This window comes from Tupaia chinensis, unplaced genomic scaffold (genome assembly GCF_000334495.1).
Source record: "Tupaia chinensis unplaced genomic scaffold, TupChi_1.0 Scaffold000046_3, whole genome shotgun sequence".
Lineage (NCBI taxonomy): Eukaryota > Metazoa > Chordata > Mammalia > Scandentia > Tupaiidae > Tupaia > Tupaia belangeri.
In genome coordinates, this window is record NW_006159504.1 from 3790003 (window position 1) to 3810082 (window position 20080).

The 20080-nt window shown below is 43.0% G+C and overlaps 1 protein-coding gene and 1 long non-coding RNA gene across 2 annotated transcripts in view; one reads left to right on the forward strand and one right to left on the reverse strand.

Annotated features, from left to right (window-relative positions):
* The window catches only part of LOC114008691 (uncharacterized), a 17365-nt gene extending 10437 nt beyond the window's left edge, over window positions 1-6928 (forward strand). Inside the window, exon 2 of the long non-coding RNA XR_003550202.1 lies at window positions 6717-6928. This is a non-coding gene — a long non-coding RNA (uncharacterized LOC114008691). The remainder of the gene's footprint in view (window positions 1-6716) is intronic.
* A 905-nt stretch (window positions 6929-7833) lies between these two features.
* TGS1 (trimethylguanosine synthase 1) overlaps window positions 7834-20080 on the reverse strand; it is a 52580-nt gene continuing 40333 nt past the window's right edge. The window contains exon 13 of the mRNA XM_006140878.3: window positions 7834-8152. Within this exon, the coding sequence (XP_006140940.1) occupies window positions 8030-8152 (123 nt within the window). The 3' untranslated portion in view covers window positions 7834-8029. The remainder of the gene's footprint in view (window positions 8153-20080) is intronic.

Here is a 20080-nt window from a genome sequence, read left to right on the forward strand (position 1 = left end):
ACACAAAAAAAAAAAAAAAAAAAGAAAGAAAGAAAGAAAGAAAGAAAGAAAGAAAGAAAGAAAGAAAGAAAGAAAAGGAAAAAAAAGATTTGATGAGAGAAAGAGAGAGAGAGAGAGAAAGCCGCCAGGTCTGGGATTTGAATTGCGGTGTTGCCATCCCCCCACGGGGGGTGATTTCTCGCTTTATGTCTCTCTGTCTCTTTGTCTTTCTGGTGAGGGCATGTGCCCTATAGCAAAAAAAAAAAAGAATTCTAGAAACACACCAGAGCGTGTGTGTGTGCGTGTGTGTGTATGTGTGTGTGTGTGTGTGTGTTTGTGAACATGCCTGAAATCCAGTAAGAAGGGAGAAATGGAGAAAGAATTAGGGCGTGGCCATTCACCATGAGGGTTTGCATTCTCACTTTTCTGTCTCTTTCTCCAGGAAGTGCACAAGTCCTCTGGGAAAGCAGGTGGCATGGTGGTTAAGGTTCTGGACTCCCAAGTGGCTGACATGGTTCAAGTCCCAGACTGGGAAGCTTGAAAATCATGCTGGGCACATGTGCTTGTAAAAAATCCCAGGAGGAAAATGAAAGGATTGCGGCATGGCCATCCCTCCTAGGAGCTGATTTCTCACTTTCCCTTTCACCATCCATTCCCTACTGTCTCTATCTGGCAAGTGCCCCACACCTTATGGCAAAAAACCGAACAAACAAAAAGCATCTTTCTGAGAAGGGGCCACAGGGTCTCACTAGTCTTTTCAAGTCTGAAGGGTCCCCATGTGTGCAGGACATAGCCAGTGTCCCCAGCTGGGCATGGTGACTGTGTCTCCTCTTCAGTGTAACTCTCAACTTGTCTGAGGTCAGCACTAACAGATGCCAAAATATCGTCTTCTAGTGTCTTTCCTTTGCCTCAATGCCTTCTACATGCTGCTTTCTTTCTTGGAAATTTTCATCCCACATTTGCAAACTTGGAAACTTCCCACTCTGCTTAAATGTCTTTGTGATAACTTATCGTACTGTCGAAAGGATGTGGACATCCTCTGCACAGTACACAGCATGCCACATCAAGGAGGACAGAGGGCTATGGTGTGCCCAGTTTCCTGGCTCCTTGGTGGGAGTTTGTCGTCTTCATGTTCACCATCTACTCCCGTTTTCAAAAGTGTGACAGGTAGTAATCTTTTAGGTAGTAAATGGGAAGCATTTTTATATTCCTATACAAATATTAAAAGGAATAGTTTTTAAAAAATTTATGGTATTTGAAATTCCTCTTCAAATCAATTTTAAGTTTTATAAAATTAGCTGTGTTAAAAGATATTGAAGAACCAGGCCAGATGGTGCTCAGTGGTAATGTAATGCTCTGCAAGGTTGATCCTCATGGGAAGGCTATGGGTTCACGTCCAGAGACCTCACTGACTTCACTGGGTTGTGTGTGTGCCCATGATCTGGGGCTGGCTGCAGCTGTGGGTGGATTGTGGCATGAAGACCCTGTTGGGAGGGCCTATCTCTGTTTCTCCCTCACAGAAAAAATAAACTTTAAATCTAAACATAGGTTAAGTAACTATATATTGGTAAATATGGCAATATTACGATGGTGCAGGTAACTAATGGGTCTCTCTCTCTATTTTTTCTTTTATGAAAGAGGAGAGAAAGAAAAAGGTACAGAGACAGAGATAGGCACTTTTTTTTAGTTTCCTAGAGGGCTGGTATGCTTGCCAGAGGAGAGAGAGAAAGAGAGGGGGGGGGGGAGATCGAGATAAAGAGATATCACTCCCTGGAGGGTGGTCATGCTGCCCTCTCGTCTTACCCACTTGGGTATGCATGCACAAATGCCTAGTATGTTTTCAAGCTGCTGAGTCTGGAGCTCAACCCAGAGTCAGCCACGTGGGATCCAGCCACCTTAACCTCCATGCCATCTCCTGTTCCAATAGGCATTTTGTTTTTGGACAGGGCCTTGCCATGTCATGATCCTCCTTCCTAGCTTCTGAAAACATTATCTAGGATTACAGGTGCACATAACTGTGACCAGCATGCTCAGGTCAGCCTGTTGACCAAACCTGGGCCACTCATGTGGCCTCCAGCCTCCTGAGCAGTGGCACTGTCTGTGCACCACTGTGGCTGTGCCAATGCTAGGTCTACTTCAGAGCAGTTGATGAATTAGCATTTTGTGTGCCCTCACAGAGAGTGCTGGAGTTCAGAAGTTCAGCCTTGGCAGGGGTGGGTTCTCTCATCAGAGGTGGTGCAGGAAAGAAAGACGGAGGCCTCAGTGCCTTTTTCATGCACATCCTCAATTGGACACTGTCAGAGATCGCTCTCTGAAGAGTGACAACTGCTAGGAATCATCGTGCCTTTTTATTGAAAATGTGATACATGCAAGTGAACGGGTGAGGGGCTACATGTTCTAATGATCAATTCATAAAGTTTTAACAATAGAGATCATAGATTCCATTTAGGGTTTGATTAAGGGCAGGTCTATTAATCATCCATACAATTCAACAATTGTTTGATTGATGTAAGCAGGCTTTCGGGAACCTCTGGGGTGCGGTTTTGGAAAACAGTTCCAGCAAGCATTGTTAATTATCAGCCGATACTCGGCAGCAGCCGTCTTGCAATTACTGATGCTGGGAACCTCTGGGGTGCGGTTTTGGAAAACAGTTCCAGCAAGCATTGTTAATTATCAGCCGATACTCGGCAGCAGCCGTCTTGCAATTACTGATGCTGAAAAAGAAAATCTCAAGTATAGATATTAGTTCTTATGGATCTCAATAAAGAATGATACTTATATAATTTTATAGGGATCCAAAACTTAATTCAAGGAATCCTAATATACTTATCTATTTAAAAGGGGTGAAGCTATTGTTCACTTGGTGAGGGCAGGGACAGTTTTTCAACTGGCAGTAAAGTGACTAGCAAGTTAATGAAAAACTTTAAAGTGGGTTTGTGGTATACCTAAGCATTCTATTGTGCCTGTGGCTCCACTGTCATGTATTTTGTTAGAACATTAGCTACCGTGGGACGGGAGTGTCCTGGACCAGTTTCGGCCTAAAAGGTGATTTTTAAGCTTATGTTAAATGTATCTTGAAGGGCCTTCCAAACGTCAAGAAGATTTCTGCCTAGATGTGACTTCAGCACACCCTCTATTGTGACTGCAGGGATGAAGTATTGCAATTAACAGTAGGTGGTCAGGGCAAAAGGGAGCAGTCGGGGGACTTTCAGGAAATCTTATCATATACTCAGGATGTATGAGAGAGCTATGTAATTCTTTTATAGTAGTATATCAGGGAGTCAGAGGGGGGTTGCTTCCCAGCAAGGCTACTGCAGTCTCTGGAGCACACAACAAGCGGCCTTGCCAACATGCTGAGTCAACCCAAGCTTTGCTCATGGGTGGGGTGGGGTGTACAACAGCGGCCTTGCCAACGTGCTGAGCCGACCAAGGCTGTGCTCAAACGTCAGGGGGTTCAAAAAGATCCTGGGGCCCTGCCGGGTCAGACTCCTCCAAGAGAGGAAGAGAAGAGGAAAGTGAGAAAGCAACTCCCATGGGGAGGTCATGCCAAATCCTCTCTCTTCCATTTCCCCCTTTTCCAAGATTTGGGGCATCCATGCCCATGTGCCTGGTGTGTTTTTTTTTTTTTTTTTTGGAGGTTTTGGAGAGATTTTCACTGTAGGGCGCGTGCGCTCGCCAGACAGACAGAGAGAAACATAGAGACAGAAAGCAAGAAATCACCCCCCAGGGGGGATGGTCACGCGGCAATCCCTTCTCCTCCATTCTCCTCTTGGGATCTTGGGCACGCACTCACACGGTCCCGGCGTGAGTTTTAAGCCACCGGGTCCGGGATGCGAACCGCGGTCGACTACATGGGAGTCCAGCGACATAGCCATTACGCTAACTGCTGGTTCATCCTGGTGTTTTTTGATCACTGGGTCTGGGACTTGAACTGTAGTCAGCTGCTTTAACCACCATGCCACGAGCTGCCTCTGCATATGAAATTTCTATGTGCTATTTTTCCAACTCTTTCATATGTCAGGAATTACTCAAAAATAAAAGTTAAAAAAAATGAAGCACTAGCCCCATAGCACAGCAGTAAGGCAGTGTGTAGACAGAGCTGGGTCCCACATAACCAACCAGTCTGAATACTGCTCTAGCAGCTTGAGAAACTTGCCAGGCACACACACACAGTGCTCAAAATCCTGACGAAAGAAGAAATGGAGGGTAGGGACTATGGCATGACCAGGCCTCACTGGGGCAAATCTCTCTCCCCCTGGCACACACATATGCCCTCTAGGATTTAAAAAACAAAAACAAAAACAAACAAACAAAAAACTGAAAAAAAGAAAGCAAATATCATGAAATATTGTACTAACTTTCTATTAATAAATAAATCAACATAAAAATAAGTGGAATTTTTCAGGGAATTATAAATTATTACAAAAATCTCATGAAAGCATTAAAAAATCTAAATAAAAAGGTCATTAAAAGCTCTTACAGGGTTGGCCCTGTAGCTCAGTAGTTACAGAAGCTGAATCCTACTTGGCTCATCATGCAGTTTGAATCCTGGCTGCAGCAGCTTGAAAAACATGCAGGTCACGTGTGCGTGTGTGTCCAGGATGCTAAGAGGGAAGAAGGACTGCGGTGTGACCACACCCTACTGAGGGGTGCTTTCTCTCTGCGGTGAGCACACTCTCCGGCAATAAGAAACTGCGTGGGGGACAGCAGGTGGGGTGGTGGCGTAGGCATTGGATTCCCCCACGGCTGAGCAGCCCAAGTCCTGGATCTGGTGGCTTGCTTTCTCACTTTCTCTCTCTGGTGAGCATGCATGCCCTATAGCAGGTTAAATAATAATATTAATAAATGAAATCAAGTAAATAATTCCTAAGAAAATCAAAAACGTAAAAGGCTATAACCAGGGCCAGATGGTGTGCATGGGTAAAATGTGCCCTGTGACACAGAGCCACATGGAAAGGCGGTCGGTTTGTTCCTGTGACCTGAGTACACTGGACACGCGTGTGCCTGATTTGGAGCTGGCTGACTGGAGGGGACTGCAGTGTGAAAACCCCCTAGGGAGTGTGTCTCTCCCTGTTCCTCTCACTCGTGGCAAGAAAGAACATCATCACATTCTAGTTCTAAGGGCCACATACAGCAATGCTCCACGATTTCAAAAATGCCGAAAAGTACGTGTGTGCTATTTACATTAATGCTATCTAAAGTAAAACAACCAAGAACATCCGAACAATTTTAATGTTGCAAATTAAGAAAAAGGTGAATTAAACTTTTTAAGAGCTTTTAGATGTAGGGCACATGCACTTGCCAGAGAGACAAGGCAAGTGGGAAACCACTCACCCCGAGGGCTTGACCCTGCTGCAGGACCTTGGGCACACATACAAATGTGCCTGTCGTGAGTTATAAGTGGCCGGTCCAGGACTCAAACCATGATTGACTACTTGGGAGTTCAGCAGTATGACCATTACGCCATCTGCTGATCCCAGAAACTTAAACTTTTAATGAACAGTTCAATACTGTCATCGTGGAGCAATCAGGCATAAGTTGTAAAGTTTACAGACTAGTTAGTATAGTCCAACAAACTTTTTTTTAAATATATTTTTGTCTCATATTTCAGTACTTAATAAAAATTCTCCCAACTTATTTAGATTTCTCCAGCCCTATTTCAGCTCAAGCCACTTCTTCATATTTAACATGCTCCCATTATTAAAAGATAAAAGTCCTAGATCCATCCCCAGTAGCCAGAGTTATGTCATTATCTTTTCACTCCTTTGTAAAAATGACTACACACACTATTAAGATGAATTAAGCAACACGCATTTGTCTTCTTTTCACCATCGTTTTAATAGAAAAAAATATATAAACCCCTAAATTACAAAATACAGATCCTACCAACTTTGCAATGGAAACTTTAAAAACATTAATTTTATAAAAGGATGTTGAAAAGCCAATCTGCAAAGACACAAAAACAAGAAAGTTTTAGAAAAAGCCTAAATAAATATATTTATATTCTGGGTGGAGATATTTCAAAAGGACATAAACTAGAAGCAAGCAACACCAAAAATGATTAGTAAGTCTGAATACAGTGGCTAAGATTTCCTGCACAATTGTGCAGTCTGAATCCCAGAGCCAGCTTGAAAAGCAGGCTAGGTGTGAGTGCATGCCCCAGATCCAAGGGGGTGGAGAAACGGAGAGGGAGGGATTGCAGAGTGTCCACACTTCTTTGATGTTGGTTTTTTTTTTTTCCTTCTTTCTTTGTCCTTCTCTGAAGAGTGCATGGGTGGCAAATTAAAAACAAAACACCAAAACTCCTAAATGAGTCTAAAGGATAACAATGAAGTGGAAAAACATATTTGTAACATATTATTAAAGACACAGGACCTTAAATTTACAGAGAATTTATACATATTAATAAGAAAAAAATAACAATCTGAAAGAAAAATTTGAAATACAAATATGACAAACTATTTAAAAAACATAAAAAAATACGAAAATATGCTTGAACTTGTTCATGATTAAGGAAACACATACAATGATACAGCATTTTTCTCACCCATGAAATAATTATAATTAAAATGCTTGATGATGCCCTGAGCTAGGGAGGCTGGAGGGAAAATCAATCTCATCTCTGTGGGTGGGAGTACAGGTCAGTCCAACTTTACTGACCATATCTATCAAAATTAAATTATTATAAACTTCAGCAATCTATTAATTTATTCTTTCAGCATGTATTTTTCTTACAGACAACACAGAATAGATTTCTCCAGCCTTATTTAAGCAAAAGCCACAAGCTGAGAGAAACGCATCTCAGCGGTATTGCATATACCACACCAGCATCTGGTAGAAGGTAAGAGTTATTGTACACTGCCAATGAGCATAAATTAAAAAAAAATCAATTTAATTTATCATCATTACTTTAGTTTTAGTTTGCAACAAACTGTAAAAGGGTCAAGCGTGGACACATCAACAGAAAACTATGGCATTGCCAGGAATATTAGATGGCAATTAAAAAGAAGTCTGTCTCTATGTATGTACTGCTATGGAGAGGTCTTCAAGGTGTACTAGTCCAAACATACATACTTTTTTTTTTTTTGGAGAGGTTTTTGCTATAGGGCGCATGTGCTCGCCAGACAGACAGAGACAGAGAGACAGAAAGCGAGAAATCAACCCCCCCCGGGGGGGGGGGTGGCCACGCTGCAATCCCTTCTCCTCCATTCTCTCAGGATCTTGGGCACGCACGCACACACGCCCGGCATGAGTTTAAGCCGCCGGGTCCGGGACTCGAACCGCGGTCGACTACGTGGGAATCCAGCGACAGCCATTATGCTAACTGCTGGTCCCAAACACACATACTTTTAAAAAGACACATTAAATTAAGAAAAGGAGGTGCACTGAAGTGTGCACCAAGGAGAAAAAAACGGTATTAGAATACACTGCAATTAATTTCTGCTCTCCAAAGGAATTATGAAATACTGTTAGCTGTGCTTCTCTTCAGACAGATGACAAGAGGGTAGGGAAGAGGGTGGAGACTTTTACCTTTCACTTTGTACCAGTCTGGACTATTTACGTTTCTGTCTTTAATGTATGACATTATTTATTTCAGTAGGGACTGCATGGGTGGACAGAATGTAACTCATTCGTTGATCTCTTTGGCTCTTTATATTAAAAGAAAAACTCTCTACAATAATTTTTTTTTTTTACATATACATAAAAATACACACAAAGAAGTTAAACCCAAACATACACAATTTAAAAAATATATACATACTTACAGATCCATACAGTGAAATTAAGCAGGGGGAGGCCTACCTTCTCCATATCAGACACTATCCTAATGTACAATGTGCACAGTTTCTCTCCAAAGACTCAAAGTACTTCATTAATACTCATCACACTCGTGTCGGTTTCAACTTCACATGGTGAGGTTAAGACTAGGGGCACAACAAAACAAAACAGAAACAAAAGAAAACAAAAATCCGAGAGAGTACGGGTGCAGAACGGAACCGCACAAGTGTTCTGACCACAGAATGTGCTTTTTGTCTTTGGATTGCCTCAGTTAGGTTTCAGAGGCTGGCCTTCGGATCAGGTCACCAAAATAAGCAGTGATTGTCTTCAATTTATTATTGAGGAAGTTCTGTTCTATTTCCACTTGCCCTCCAGGCCCAGCTAGGGAAGCCACCTAAAAAGATGAACAGAAGAAAATCAAACACACACATCATAATTTCAAAACAATTCTATACCCATTTAAAGAGTGACCTCCTTTCCTGGAAACCTGTCTCGTTCACCTGATCACCTACAGCTCGCCCTTTCATTCACTCAGCAACGTACTGAGTACCTGCTACACAAGACTAGGAACACATGAGTGCAAGCCAGCAGTGACCAGGCCACAGCCTCACTCTGTGAGAGGCTAGCTGCTATGAAAGACTTTGTTCTTTCCTCACTGTTCACTTAAGCTGTTCTCCAAATGTGGGCCACCTCATCCAGTTGTTACCGTTTTGTTTATTCTTTTTTTTGAGAGTTTTTATTGCTATAGGGAGCGTGCACTTGCCAGAAATACAGAGAGACAGAAAGTGAGAAATCACCCCCCAGGGGGGATGGTCATGCTGCAACCCTTCTCCATTCTCCTCTCGGGATCTTGGGCATGCACACACACGCGCCAGGCATGAGTTTACGCCACCAGGTCCAGGACTCGAACCGTGGTCGACTACATGGGAGTTCAATGATGTAGTCATTACACTAACTGCTGGCCCCACCATTTTGTTTATTCTAAATCTTTTCTTTTTTCCTTTTTTGTTTCCTGCTGTGGTAAAATGTATTGTTTTTGAGGCTTTCTGGAATATAGGAACTAACCCCGTTAAGAGGAAGCTAAAAACTCTGCTCCCTCCACCTCTCCACAGCCAACATCCCAGTAGGTTGACTGGATAACCATCTAGCTGGCAACTAAAGACTCTTGCTCCCTGACAACAATGCTTGCACTTGCCTTTGTAGCATTCCAAACTAGCAGTGTTTATCCCAAGTTCTTTCACAGATAAAGCTTTGTTTTGGTCCATCTTTTTTTTAAAAAAATCTAACCTCTCAGAGATGTGTCAATTAGCAAACATCAGACCACTCTACCAGGGAGCAATACGAAACACCCAGGGAAAAGGGAATGCAGTGGAGAGCCCTGGGCAGTCAGAGAACAAAGATGTGGCGTGGTGGAGAATGGGGTACCCAAAGTAGTAGGAGTGTCGTGGTCACCAGCAAAATTGCACTGTGTACTTTCTTTCTTTCTTTTTTCCAGAGGTTTTGCTATACGGCGTGTGCACTTGCCAGAAAGAGAGAGAAACCAAGAAATCACCCCCCAAGGGGGACAGCCACACTGCAATCCCTTCTCCTCCATTCTCTCAGGATCTTGGGCACGCATGCACACACGCCTAGCATAAGTTTTTAAAGCCACTGGGTTCGGAACTCGAACTGTGGTCGACTACATGGGAGTGCAGTGACATAGTCACTACGCTATCTGCTGGTCCCACACTGTGTATTTTCTAAAGAGAGATGCTCAGTCAGTCAGTCTAGCTTGGTTTCGAGGGTTGAGAGAAACGCATCTACCACACCAGCATCTAGTAGAAGGTAAGATTTATTGTGTACTACCAATGAGCATAAATTTAAAAAATTATTTATTTAATTTTATTTACCATTATTTATTTTTTGTTGGCAACAAGACTCATTTGGTCATGGGGGGTGGGGGATGGGGGAGGAGAACGCAAGCTGACAGGGCCAGGACTTGAACTGTGGTCAGCCATGTGGGAAGCTACCATACCACCTGCTAGCTCCACAAATGACATTTATTTTAAAATATTTCAAGTTCCTTCTAGAAAAAATGTCACAGATACAGAAACAACAGGCCATCCTATGGTACATTCCTAAAAGAAAAGGAGCGGCTTCACCAAGGCAGTAGTACCACCACCATTAACCTGCAACCCTGTGCCCAAAGGGACATAGAAGGGATAGGCTGGGCAGTTGTCAAAAGAAATAGATGAACATAAGTCACACACAAGAGGCTGGCCTGTGGCTTTGTGGGTTACGCAGGGCGGACCTCGCATGGCCGACTGCACTGTTCTGAGCTGCAACCCAGTGACTTGAAAAACAAACTGAGGTGCGTGTGTGTGGCTGCCCAAAATCCTGAAGGGAGGGAGAGATGGAGTAGAGGGGACTGTGGCTTGCCCATTCCTCATGGGAGGTGCTTTCTCTCCCTCCCCACCCCTCACCGGGAACACATTCTCACTCTAGCAAATTAAAACAAAACAAAACAAAAGTCAAACATGGAATTCCTTATAACTAAAAAACCCACTCATATACTCTATTATTGGGGCATTAGGAAAGTTATGATGCAATGTTTTGCATAGAAAAGTATATCATGATTTTTCTAATGATCTATTATTTCTTCATTAAAAAATGTTTTGGTTTATGCCATTTACTTTTATCAAAGAAGGGCAAAATAGGGACTTTTGCTTTCAGCCAATAAAAGGCATTTTGACCACTGAACTTAAAATATACTTGTTTCCGGGTCAGCAGGCGGTGTGGTGGTTAAAGGTGCTGGATTCCCACGTGACTGACAGCAGTTCAAGTCCCAGACCTGGCACATTGCTTTCTCACTTTCCCTTTCTCTCTGTCTCTGTCTGGTAAAATTAAGAAATAATAACAACAAATAGAATGAAATAAACAGTTCCTTAAAAAAATAAACTTGTTTCATTAAATTTTTTCTATAAAATGTGTAACTTTTTTGACAACTGAATAGGATACTCGTTGAGTATATCCCTTATTCAAAATGCTTAGGACCAGAAGTATTTTAGGTTTTGAATTTTTTCAGATTTTGAAACACTATCTGTACATTACATAGTGAGTTATCTTGGGGACGAGAACCAAGGGTAAACACGAGGCTCAAGTTTCATGTACACGTGATCTGCACAGCCGGAAGGCAATTTTATGAGTGTTTCTGTACTTTAGCATTTTGACTGTAACCTGTCACACAGGTCAGGTGCAGAATTTTCCATCTGTGATATATGTTGGTACTCAATTAACTTTGAATTTTGGAGCATTTCAGATTTCTGGATTAGGGATGCTCCACCTGTGTAACGGAGTGCAGTGTTTTTCCCATCCCTTGTAACTATTTACTTATTTATAAAATGTTGCCACAGGGCACACATGCTTGCTGCAGAGAGACAAGAGAGAAAGAAGGGAAGGGATGCAAGAAATCACCCTTCAGAGGGCATGGTCATGCTGCAATTCCTTCTCTTCTATCTCTTCCTCCTTCAGGGATTTTGGGCCCACAGGCACATGCACCTGGTGTTTTACAAGCTGCTGGGTCTGGGATTCAAACCATGTGATCAGCCATGTGGGATCCAGCTGCCTTAACAACCACACCACTGGCTGGCTTAACAGGTAATTTATGTAAAGAACATTTGGTAAGTTGAAGTTTTTTGGGGGAGTGCATTTAGCAGATGAGAGGAAGGGGGAAAGGAAGGAGAGAACAGACTAAGTTAAAAGTACATCAGAGCGGAAACAGCAAACAGCTGCTAGAACAGGCTTCCCAGAACAGCAAAGTCAGAGACAAATTTTAACTTCACCTCTACCAATTATCTGATGCATCCGTTCAGAAAGGAATTAAAATAGGCTTTGTGGATTTGAAAAATAGAATACTACCTATCCAGCCATAAAGGATGTTGTGAGGGACCAGCAGATGGCATAATGGGCACATCACTGGACTCCCATGTAGTTGACCAGTGGCTTAAAACTCATGCTGGGTATGTGTGTTTGCATGTCCAAAATACCAAGAGGAGAAAGGAGGAGAAGGGACTGTGGCATGGCCATCTCCCCGGGAGATGACTGCTCGTTTTCCGTCTCTCTCTCTCCAGCAAGTGCATGCATTCTCTAACAAAAATCTCTCCCACAAAAAGGACATTGTGAGGAAGATAAAAACCAATTTCTGAAATTTACTTGGAAAAACAATATAGGTACTATAAAAACAGATGTTATCATTTCTTACATAAGCCATAAATTAAATTATAGCTTCATCTGTATTTATAGCCACTCCCCATCACTCACATTAGTGCCCAAGTTCCACCTCCTGTCACATCAGTGGTGGCATTAGATTCTCACATAAAAACATCAAAAATCCCTGGGACCAGCAATTAGTGTAATGGCTATGTTGTTGGACTCCCACGTAGTCGACCGTGGTTTGAGTCCTGGACCCGGTGGCTTAAACTCATGCCGGGCACGTGTGCGTGTGTGCCCAAGATCCCAAGAGGAGAATGGAGGAGAAGGGATTGCGGCGTGACCATCCCCCCTGGGGGGGTGATTTCCTGCTTTCTGTCTCTCGTTCTCTCTCTGTCTGGAGAGTGCATGCACCCTATAGCGAAAACCTCTCCGAAAAAAAAAATCCAACTATCTGGGCCCAGCAGGTGATGTGACACTGGACTCCTACGTGGCCGACCATGGTTCAAGTCCTAGACTCAGTGGCTTGAAAATCATGCTGGGCACGTGTGTGTGTTTGTGTGGAGGTACCCAAAAATCCTGCGAGGAGAATGAAGAAGGGATTGCCATGTGGCCACCCCACCGCCATGATGTCTTTCACTTTCCCTCGCTCTGTTTCTTTCTAGCAAGTGCATATGCCCTATAGCAAAAAGAAAAAAAAAAAGTTCACTCATTGCCCCCCATAATTCCAGTTTGGCTTTGAATGCAGCTGCATTCTAGTTGCAAAAACAGCTCAGAAGTCCCACTGATTCTGCATTCTGGTGAGGTATACAATTTCTCATCATGTATTACAATAATACCATTAGAAGTCAAGTGCACAACAACTGTAACGTGCTTCAGTCATTCTGAAACCCCCCCACCCTCCTTCAGCCCATGGAAAACCTGTCTTCCATCACATCGGCCCCTGGTCCCAAAAAGGCTAGGACTGCTTCAGAGGGTTGCCTAAACAGTGCTTTGGTTAAGAACAAGGAATGAAGATGGGCGTTTTCATAAATCACTTCGCTCAACAACTATTTACCAGAGATTAACTTTTAAATATTTAGTGTTTAGCAAGAAAAATTAAAAAAAAATACCACTCAACAAATTACTTTTTTAACCTGAGAGGGAGGGAGAGAGAGAGACATGGATTCCAGACAGGGTCTGGCCATGCCATGATCCTTCTCCCTGCTTTGCAGTCAGCCAGGACCATGGGCATGCCTGGTGTGTTGAGATCAACATGGGAACCAAACCAAGGGTGACCCTATATGACTCCAGTGTCATGCAGCAGTGCCTTACTGCCTTCACCACTGCAGCTGGGACAACATGGTACCAATGGAAAATAACTTCTAACCTCAGACTTTCTGTCCTTTGTCATAACTACATATACTTTAAAGGTCAGAGTTGTGAATACTGTAAATTTATGTATTTACACAAGAGAACTAACATTTTGCTTCATGCAGGCATAGTGTTGTTAATTTCTGGCTGTCCTTATTTTTCACTAGCAGGCTTAATGGACAAATGTTATTTGGGCCCTTTTCTTAGCTAAAATTTAATGAACGGAAGGAGAGAGAAACAGCGAGAGAAGGCGGGAAGGTGACAGGTAGAAAAGTAAGGATGTGGAGCTCTGGGTTACGTTTCATTTCTGGCATATTACCGAAAACTATTCGACTTACCAAAAGATATCCCAATTAATCTGGACTAGAACTAAAGCTGAGAATTGAACTCTCATCCACTAGATTTTATTCCAGGAAGTACGCTGTTCTTTAGAGACCAGGGAAGGAGAAGGAGGAAAAACATCACAATGCAGGCGGCAACCTCAGGAGAAGTGAGGGCACAGTGGATGCAAGAGTCAAATAAACATTCACAACTGGACTTTTGCAAATGAAAACAGACTTAAAGTAAGAATGTATGACACACGAATGAGAAAATAACTTCCACAAATAAATATTCCTGACAGGAACATTTATAATAAGAAATTCTAAAAATGAGCACTGAAAAAATGACCTATTGTTACACTGGAGAAGTGATTATACCTGCAATATGTAAAAGTGTGGTCAGAAGCCAATTACACCAGGTGAAGACAGTATTTTAGGGGGCCTGTAGGAGTAGCAAGCACCTGATTACTTGGCTGTCATTGGAAATCCAACGTCAAACGGGCCAAGGAAGTGCCTTGCCTACTAGTCCTTTCTGCCCCCATTTCCCTTAGTTTTATACAATAATAAAGAAAAGTAGGGTAAAAACTTTTTTTTTTTTTTAAGTTTTCTAAAGGGTGAGTGCACTTGCTGGAGACAGGGAGGGAAAGTGAGAAATCTCTCCCTTCCCTGGGTGGGTGGCCATGCTGCACTCCCTCCTCCTTCATTTTCCTCTCAGGATTTTGGGTATGCATTCGATGTGCCCAGCCCAGTGTGATTTTCAAGTTGCTGAGTCTGGGACTTGAACTGAGGTTGGGCTTATGGGAGTCCAGAGCCTTAACCACCACACCACCTTCTGACCCCATAGAAATTCTATAAAAAGAAGCTTTTGCTTCTCTTGTCACCTTAAGTTTCAGGCTGTAGTCCCAATCTTTTGGCAAGCTAATCCTGTGATAATGAATAAAGCAGGTTCTTGGTAATGAGCACCTTGCCACTGGGGACAGCCAGGTCTGAGGCGTGGCCCCTGCCACTGTGTGGCTCAGTGACCAGGCAAGTCACGCAGGCTCCCCGGCTTCCTCTCCATCCAACCAGCTGATCACCTGACAGGCTCACTCCAGGTGCAATGACAATCCCACAGCATGGGCACGAGGGTCCCAGACAGCCAAGCATCCCATTCCCACAGAAGCGGCTACTGAGCTCCTAGGTTGTGTGGGTGTGTAAATGCAGACTCCTGGTAGTTGAGCCGAGGAGTGCACTGAGTGCTCTGAGTGGTGCAGGCACTGTCTTCTGGGTAACTGTTTCAGAGCCTACTGCTCCTCCACAGCCCAGAGGCCTAATCTAATTCTTAGCCCTCTTTCTACTCTTCACGCTTCTGGTTCCTGATCTTGGACCATGGGTCTTCCACCTGTGGGAATAACTCTATAATACTTAATACCTGGATATAGTTTCGAGTATATGAGAGCACTACTATAAGATCAGATTTCTACTGTTTTAATTCACAATAATTTGAGATAATTTTTAATAAATTCTAATATTAAGAATTAAGACCCCAATTTTTTCTTTATTAAGTAAGCACATACTATGATTACTAGAACAAATATTTGCAAAGGAATCAGTGATAAATTTTTATTGCCTGTAGTCTAAAACACTAAAAATGCAAATGAACCAAATCAAGTTATATTTAAAATCTTTTCCAAATAACATTACTAAATAGTTTCTCATATTTATAAACATTTCTAGTTATTCAAGTGCAAGCAACTCTATTCTTTATGGTTAAATTTTAGAAATGTTACCTATAGACAAGTATTCCTATCTATTGACTGATTAACCAACCAACGGCTACAATTAGGAACTTTATCCTTCCTAGACATTATGGAATGGAATATAAAAACCCAATAGGAACCCCAGGAACTCTGCCAATTAAACAGAAGAGATAGTGGGGCCAGCAGATGGTAGAGCGGTTATGTTACTGGACTGTGACATGACTGAGTGTGGTTTGAGTCCCAGACCTGGTGGCTTGAAACTCATGCCAGGCACATGTGCATGCATGCCCAAAATCCTGGGAGGAAAACAGAGAAGGGGTTTGGTGGGGCCATGCTCCCCTCCGGGGGGGCGAGGTGGGGTGGTGGTGGTGGTGTGATTTTTCACTGTCTCTTTATCTCTCCTGTACATACCCTAAGGCAAAAACCTCTACCACCTCCCCTCAAAAAAATAAAAAAAAAGAGATCCCCTGGTTAAATCTAACAATTTCTATAAAGTACAACTTAAGTATTTAGTTAATCTAAACATTTTCCCATTTTATGAGGAAATAAACTTGGCAGGGTTTCGCCCACCCGTGACGGTGAGATGTGTCTGGGGAAACCATGGTGGGTGGAGTATGTCTGCTAGACAAGGCCAGGGATTACATCATCCATGGCCTCTTGTTCATTTTTAATGTAATTCTTAAGGACATAGCTCAGTGTGGCCTGTTCTCTGTAATGCTATGAACATATAGTAGAGACAAGTGATTTAAATTCTTTTCACCTGAAAAGTACAACTGCTGTAACCTCTCGGAGACTAGACGATTTAGGTCTAGTTATGAAATCAAACAAGGGTAAGAAGGTCCAGCCCCAGTTGCACAGGTGGTAGGATCGCTGTGTGATTCTGGAGCCACAGGGAGGCTCAGGGTCACACCCTGAGTATACCCGAACATGCGGGGCATGGCTAGGCCCCAGCTGCTGGGAGGCTGGAGAACAGCAGCATGTCGTGACTGTCCAGGGTGCCTTCAGTGCTTTCTCTGATGGAGCAGATAAACCCTGAGCCCCCACCGCCCCCCACACAGTGAGGACGAGGGTACCATGTGAACCAGGAGCCCTCTCATTATTCCCATGCTTGGCTAAGAGGTAGATCTCTCATATTCGAGATTCACCCACAGGGATTTCATGCAAACGTGGTGCTTGACAACTGCTGTGTGCCGCTTCCTTTGGAAGACCAGCCATCGTAGTCTGTCCAGAGACCTCGATCCGCATTATACAAGGTTACTACTTAGAGAGAAGCTTTCCGTGTTTGTGAAGTATGGCAGAGCCACAGCTAGTACTGGCTGGAATTCTACGACTGTCAAAGGAAAGAAAGAAAGGGAAACAGCAGGACAGAAGCACTGAGTAGCAGATAAATACATTTACTCAGGGCTCTCCAAATCCAATCCAAGACTGGTTTCAATAGTGATTTCTGAGAGTGACGTGTACCCTTCCTTCAAAGAGTGTCTCACAAAAAGACTTTCTAAATGTTTCAGTTCTTTGGTTTGATAGTAAGAATTTAAATAAAAAGGGATATATGCCCTGGAACAACCCCCACACAGAAAAAGGGAGTAGGAGATCAACGTGAACGGGACCTAGAACCCTTCACCAGATGCAGAGCCAATGAGCATCACCCCTACAATCAGGCCTTCAAGACAAGCTGCATCCACACCGAGTCCATACTCCGTCTGGAAGAGTATGGATGTCACCCAGGGCAGTCTCCTGGATGCAAAACTGTCCCCTACGGAAGCTTCTCTGGGAGAAATGAAGCCTGAGTTCCTAACAGCCAGCTCATAGACCCTGGGAGCCCATTGATCAGTAAGCTCAGGCTCTTGTGACATTCTGAATGTTCCTTAACAAAAACTCACTTTTAAAAAATAAACCATGCTGTGATCTCTGTCTTCTACTACCTTGTCTTATTTTTTTAAAAGCCCTACATATGGATAGATTTTTCTCCATTAAAAAAAGGGAAATGTTGACTTCCCACTGTGATTTGATCTGAATTCAATACTCAACAAAATGATGTACCGGAATCCCCCAGTCTCCTGGGTGACTCCACCATTCTCCAGTGTCACTGCTCCCTCTAGAGGCAGAAAACATGAACGTCCCACTAACTCTCATTCTGGCAGGTCTTCAAAGTAAACCAAAATGAGATAAAGAAAAAAGTTAACTTTATCTTTGTGAAAGTCTTAACTGAAAAATTTTAATCCCTGCTAACTTTTATGCTAGACGGTAGACTTCCTAGAGTTACTCAGATACTCAAATGAGTCTATATTTGCTATCAGGATCATGATATAGCGTTGCAAAGCTCACATAACGTCTTCTGAGCCTAGTTATGGAGCATCACATTCACACAGGAGAAAATAAGAATGAGGGAATCCGCCAGCTCCGTGTGACCTGGCAGCGTAGAAAGCAGCTGAGTCGCACGAGTGACAGATGTTAGTCAAATATGATATAACACAATCATGAAACAAAGCTGTGGCGACTTTCTTTTCTTTCTCTTTAAAAACTTTTATTTATTATTGGGGACTGGCAGTTAGCGTAATGGCTATGTCACTGGACTCCCACGTGGTCGGCTGCGGTTCGTGTCCTAGACCCAGTGGCTTAAAACTCACTCCGGGCGTGTGTGCGTGCATGCCCAAGATCCCGAGAGGAGAATGGAGAGAAGGGATTGCAGCATGGCCATCCCTCCTGGGGGGGGGGGCGATTTCTCGCTTTCTGTCTCTCTGTCTGTCTGGCGAGTGCACGCACCCTATAGCGAAAACCTCTCAAAGGAAAAAAAAAAAACCTTTTATTTATTATTATTACTATTATTATTTTTAATATGCTATAGGGCACATGCACTCACCAGAGAGAGAAGGAAAGTGAGAAAGCAAACCACCAGGTCTAGGACTTGAACCATGGTCAGCCACGTGGGGGTCCAGTGCCTTAACCACTAAGCCACCTGTTGTGTCAGGGCCCTGACACTTTTTTCTTATAATTGGTATTAGCACGCACTATTATGAGAGACTTCATGTTTATATGTAGTGAATCATAGATGGCAGGCAGAAAGATCTAATTTCATTTCTTTCTTTTAATTTCTTTTTTAAGAGAGATTTTTGCTATAGGGTGTGTGTGCTCACTGGATAAACAGAACACCACAATCCCTTCACCTCCATTCTCCTCTCAGGATTTTGGCATGCATGCACACGCACCCAGCTCGAGTTTTAAGTCACAGGTTGACTATGTGGGAGTACAGCAGCATAACCATTCCGCCATCTGCTGGTCCCTAAATTCACTTCTTTCTAATTCAGAGTAAAAACTCAGCCTTGCTAATTTCATTTATTCTTCTTTTAACCTAGAGAATTTTAACTCTGGAGCACAGTACAATCACTTGGGGGAGCTTTCACAATTTATACTTGGGCCTTATCCCAGGAAATAAATCATTATCTTTCCCACTGGACCACGAATTCAGTAGTTTTGAAATGCCACTCAGCAAAAACTAGAAAATTTGTAAGTTAAAACATTGAAGGCACAGGCACCATGAAGAAAAAAGTTTATAAACTGGAACACAACGAATATACCTGATTTGAAAGACCAGACTGAAATAATTAAGAAGAAAAAGGAGACAATAACCCAGAAAACATAGATGTGGAAGACCAATACTCACATAACGCAGTAGTTGCCCCTTATCCACAGTTTCACTCGCTGTGGTTTTAGTTACCAGTGGTACAGCACAGTAATTCTGAGAGGCCATATTCACAAAGCTCTTATTATATTTTTATGTTTATTTATTTATTTATGTTTTTGTTACAGGGCACGTGTGCTTGCCAGAGAGAGAGGGGGAGGAAAATGAGTTATCACCCTTCTCCTCCCCACCCCCGGAGGGAGATGGGCATACCACAATCCTCTCTCCTCTAATTCTCCTCTGGGGACTCTGGGCATGCAAATACATGTACCTGGCATGATTTTCAAGCCACTGGGTCTGGGACTGAAACCACACAATCAACCATGTGGGATCCAGTGTAACCGCCACCATACCTGCTGGCCCACAATATATTGCTATAACTGCTTTTTTTTTTTTTTCTTTTTGCTAGCTATTGTTGTTAATATCTCATTGTGTCTAATTATAAATTAAACTTTATCATAGGTTATGTATGTATAGGGAAAATATCAGTATATAGACAGTTCTATAATATATGTTGTTTTAAACATTCACTGGGGGTCTTGAAATGTGGAATGGGCAGGGGGGCTACTGTAGATGTTGCAGGGAAAGGGAAATAAATAAAGAAGGGACACAATAATGAAGATAAACTCCTAAATAAAAAAAATATGGAGACAAGCTCATGCTATGGTGGTTGAGACAGACAGATCCCACGTGGTTGACTGGGCAGTTCAAGTCGTGGACCTGGTGGCTTGAGAAACATGCTGGGTGCATGTGGGCCCCAAATTCTGCTTATTTTACAGAGAAATTTTTGCTATAAGGGTGTGTGTGCTTGCCAGAGAGACAGAGACAGAGAGGAAGTGAGAAATTGACCCCCGGGGGATGGCCATGCTGCAATCCCTTCTCTATTCTCTCAGGACTTTGGGCACACATGCCCACATGCCGGGTGTAAGTTTCAAGCCTCCAGTTCAAGTCTGAGACTCAAACTGTGGTTGGCCATGTGGAAGTCCAGTGCCTTAACCATTGTGCCGCCTGTTGGCCTTACCCAAAATTATAAATGGAGGGAG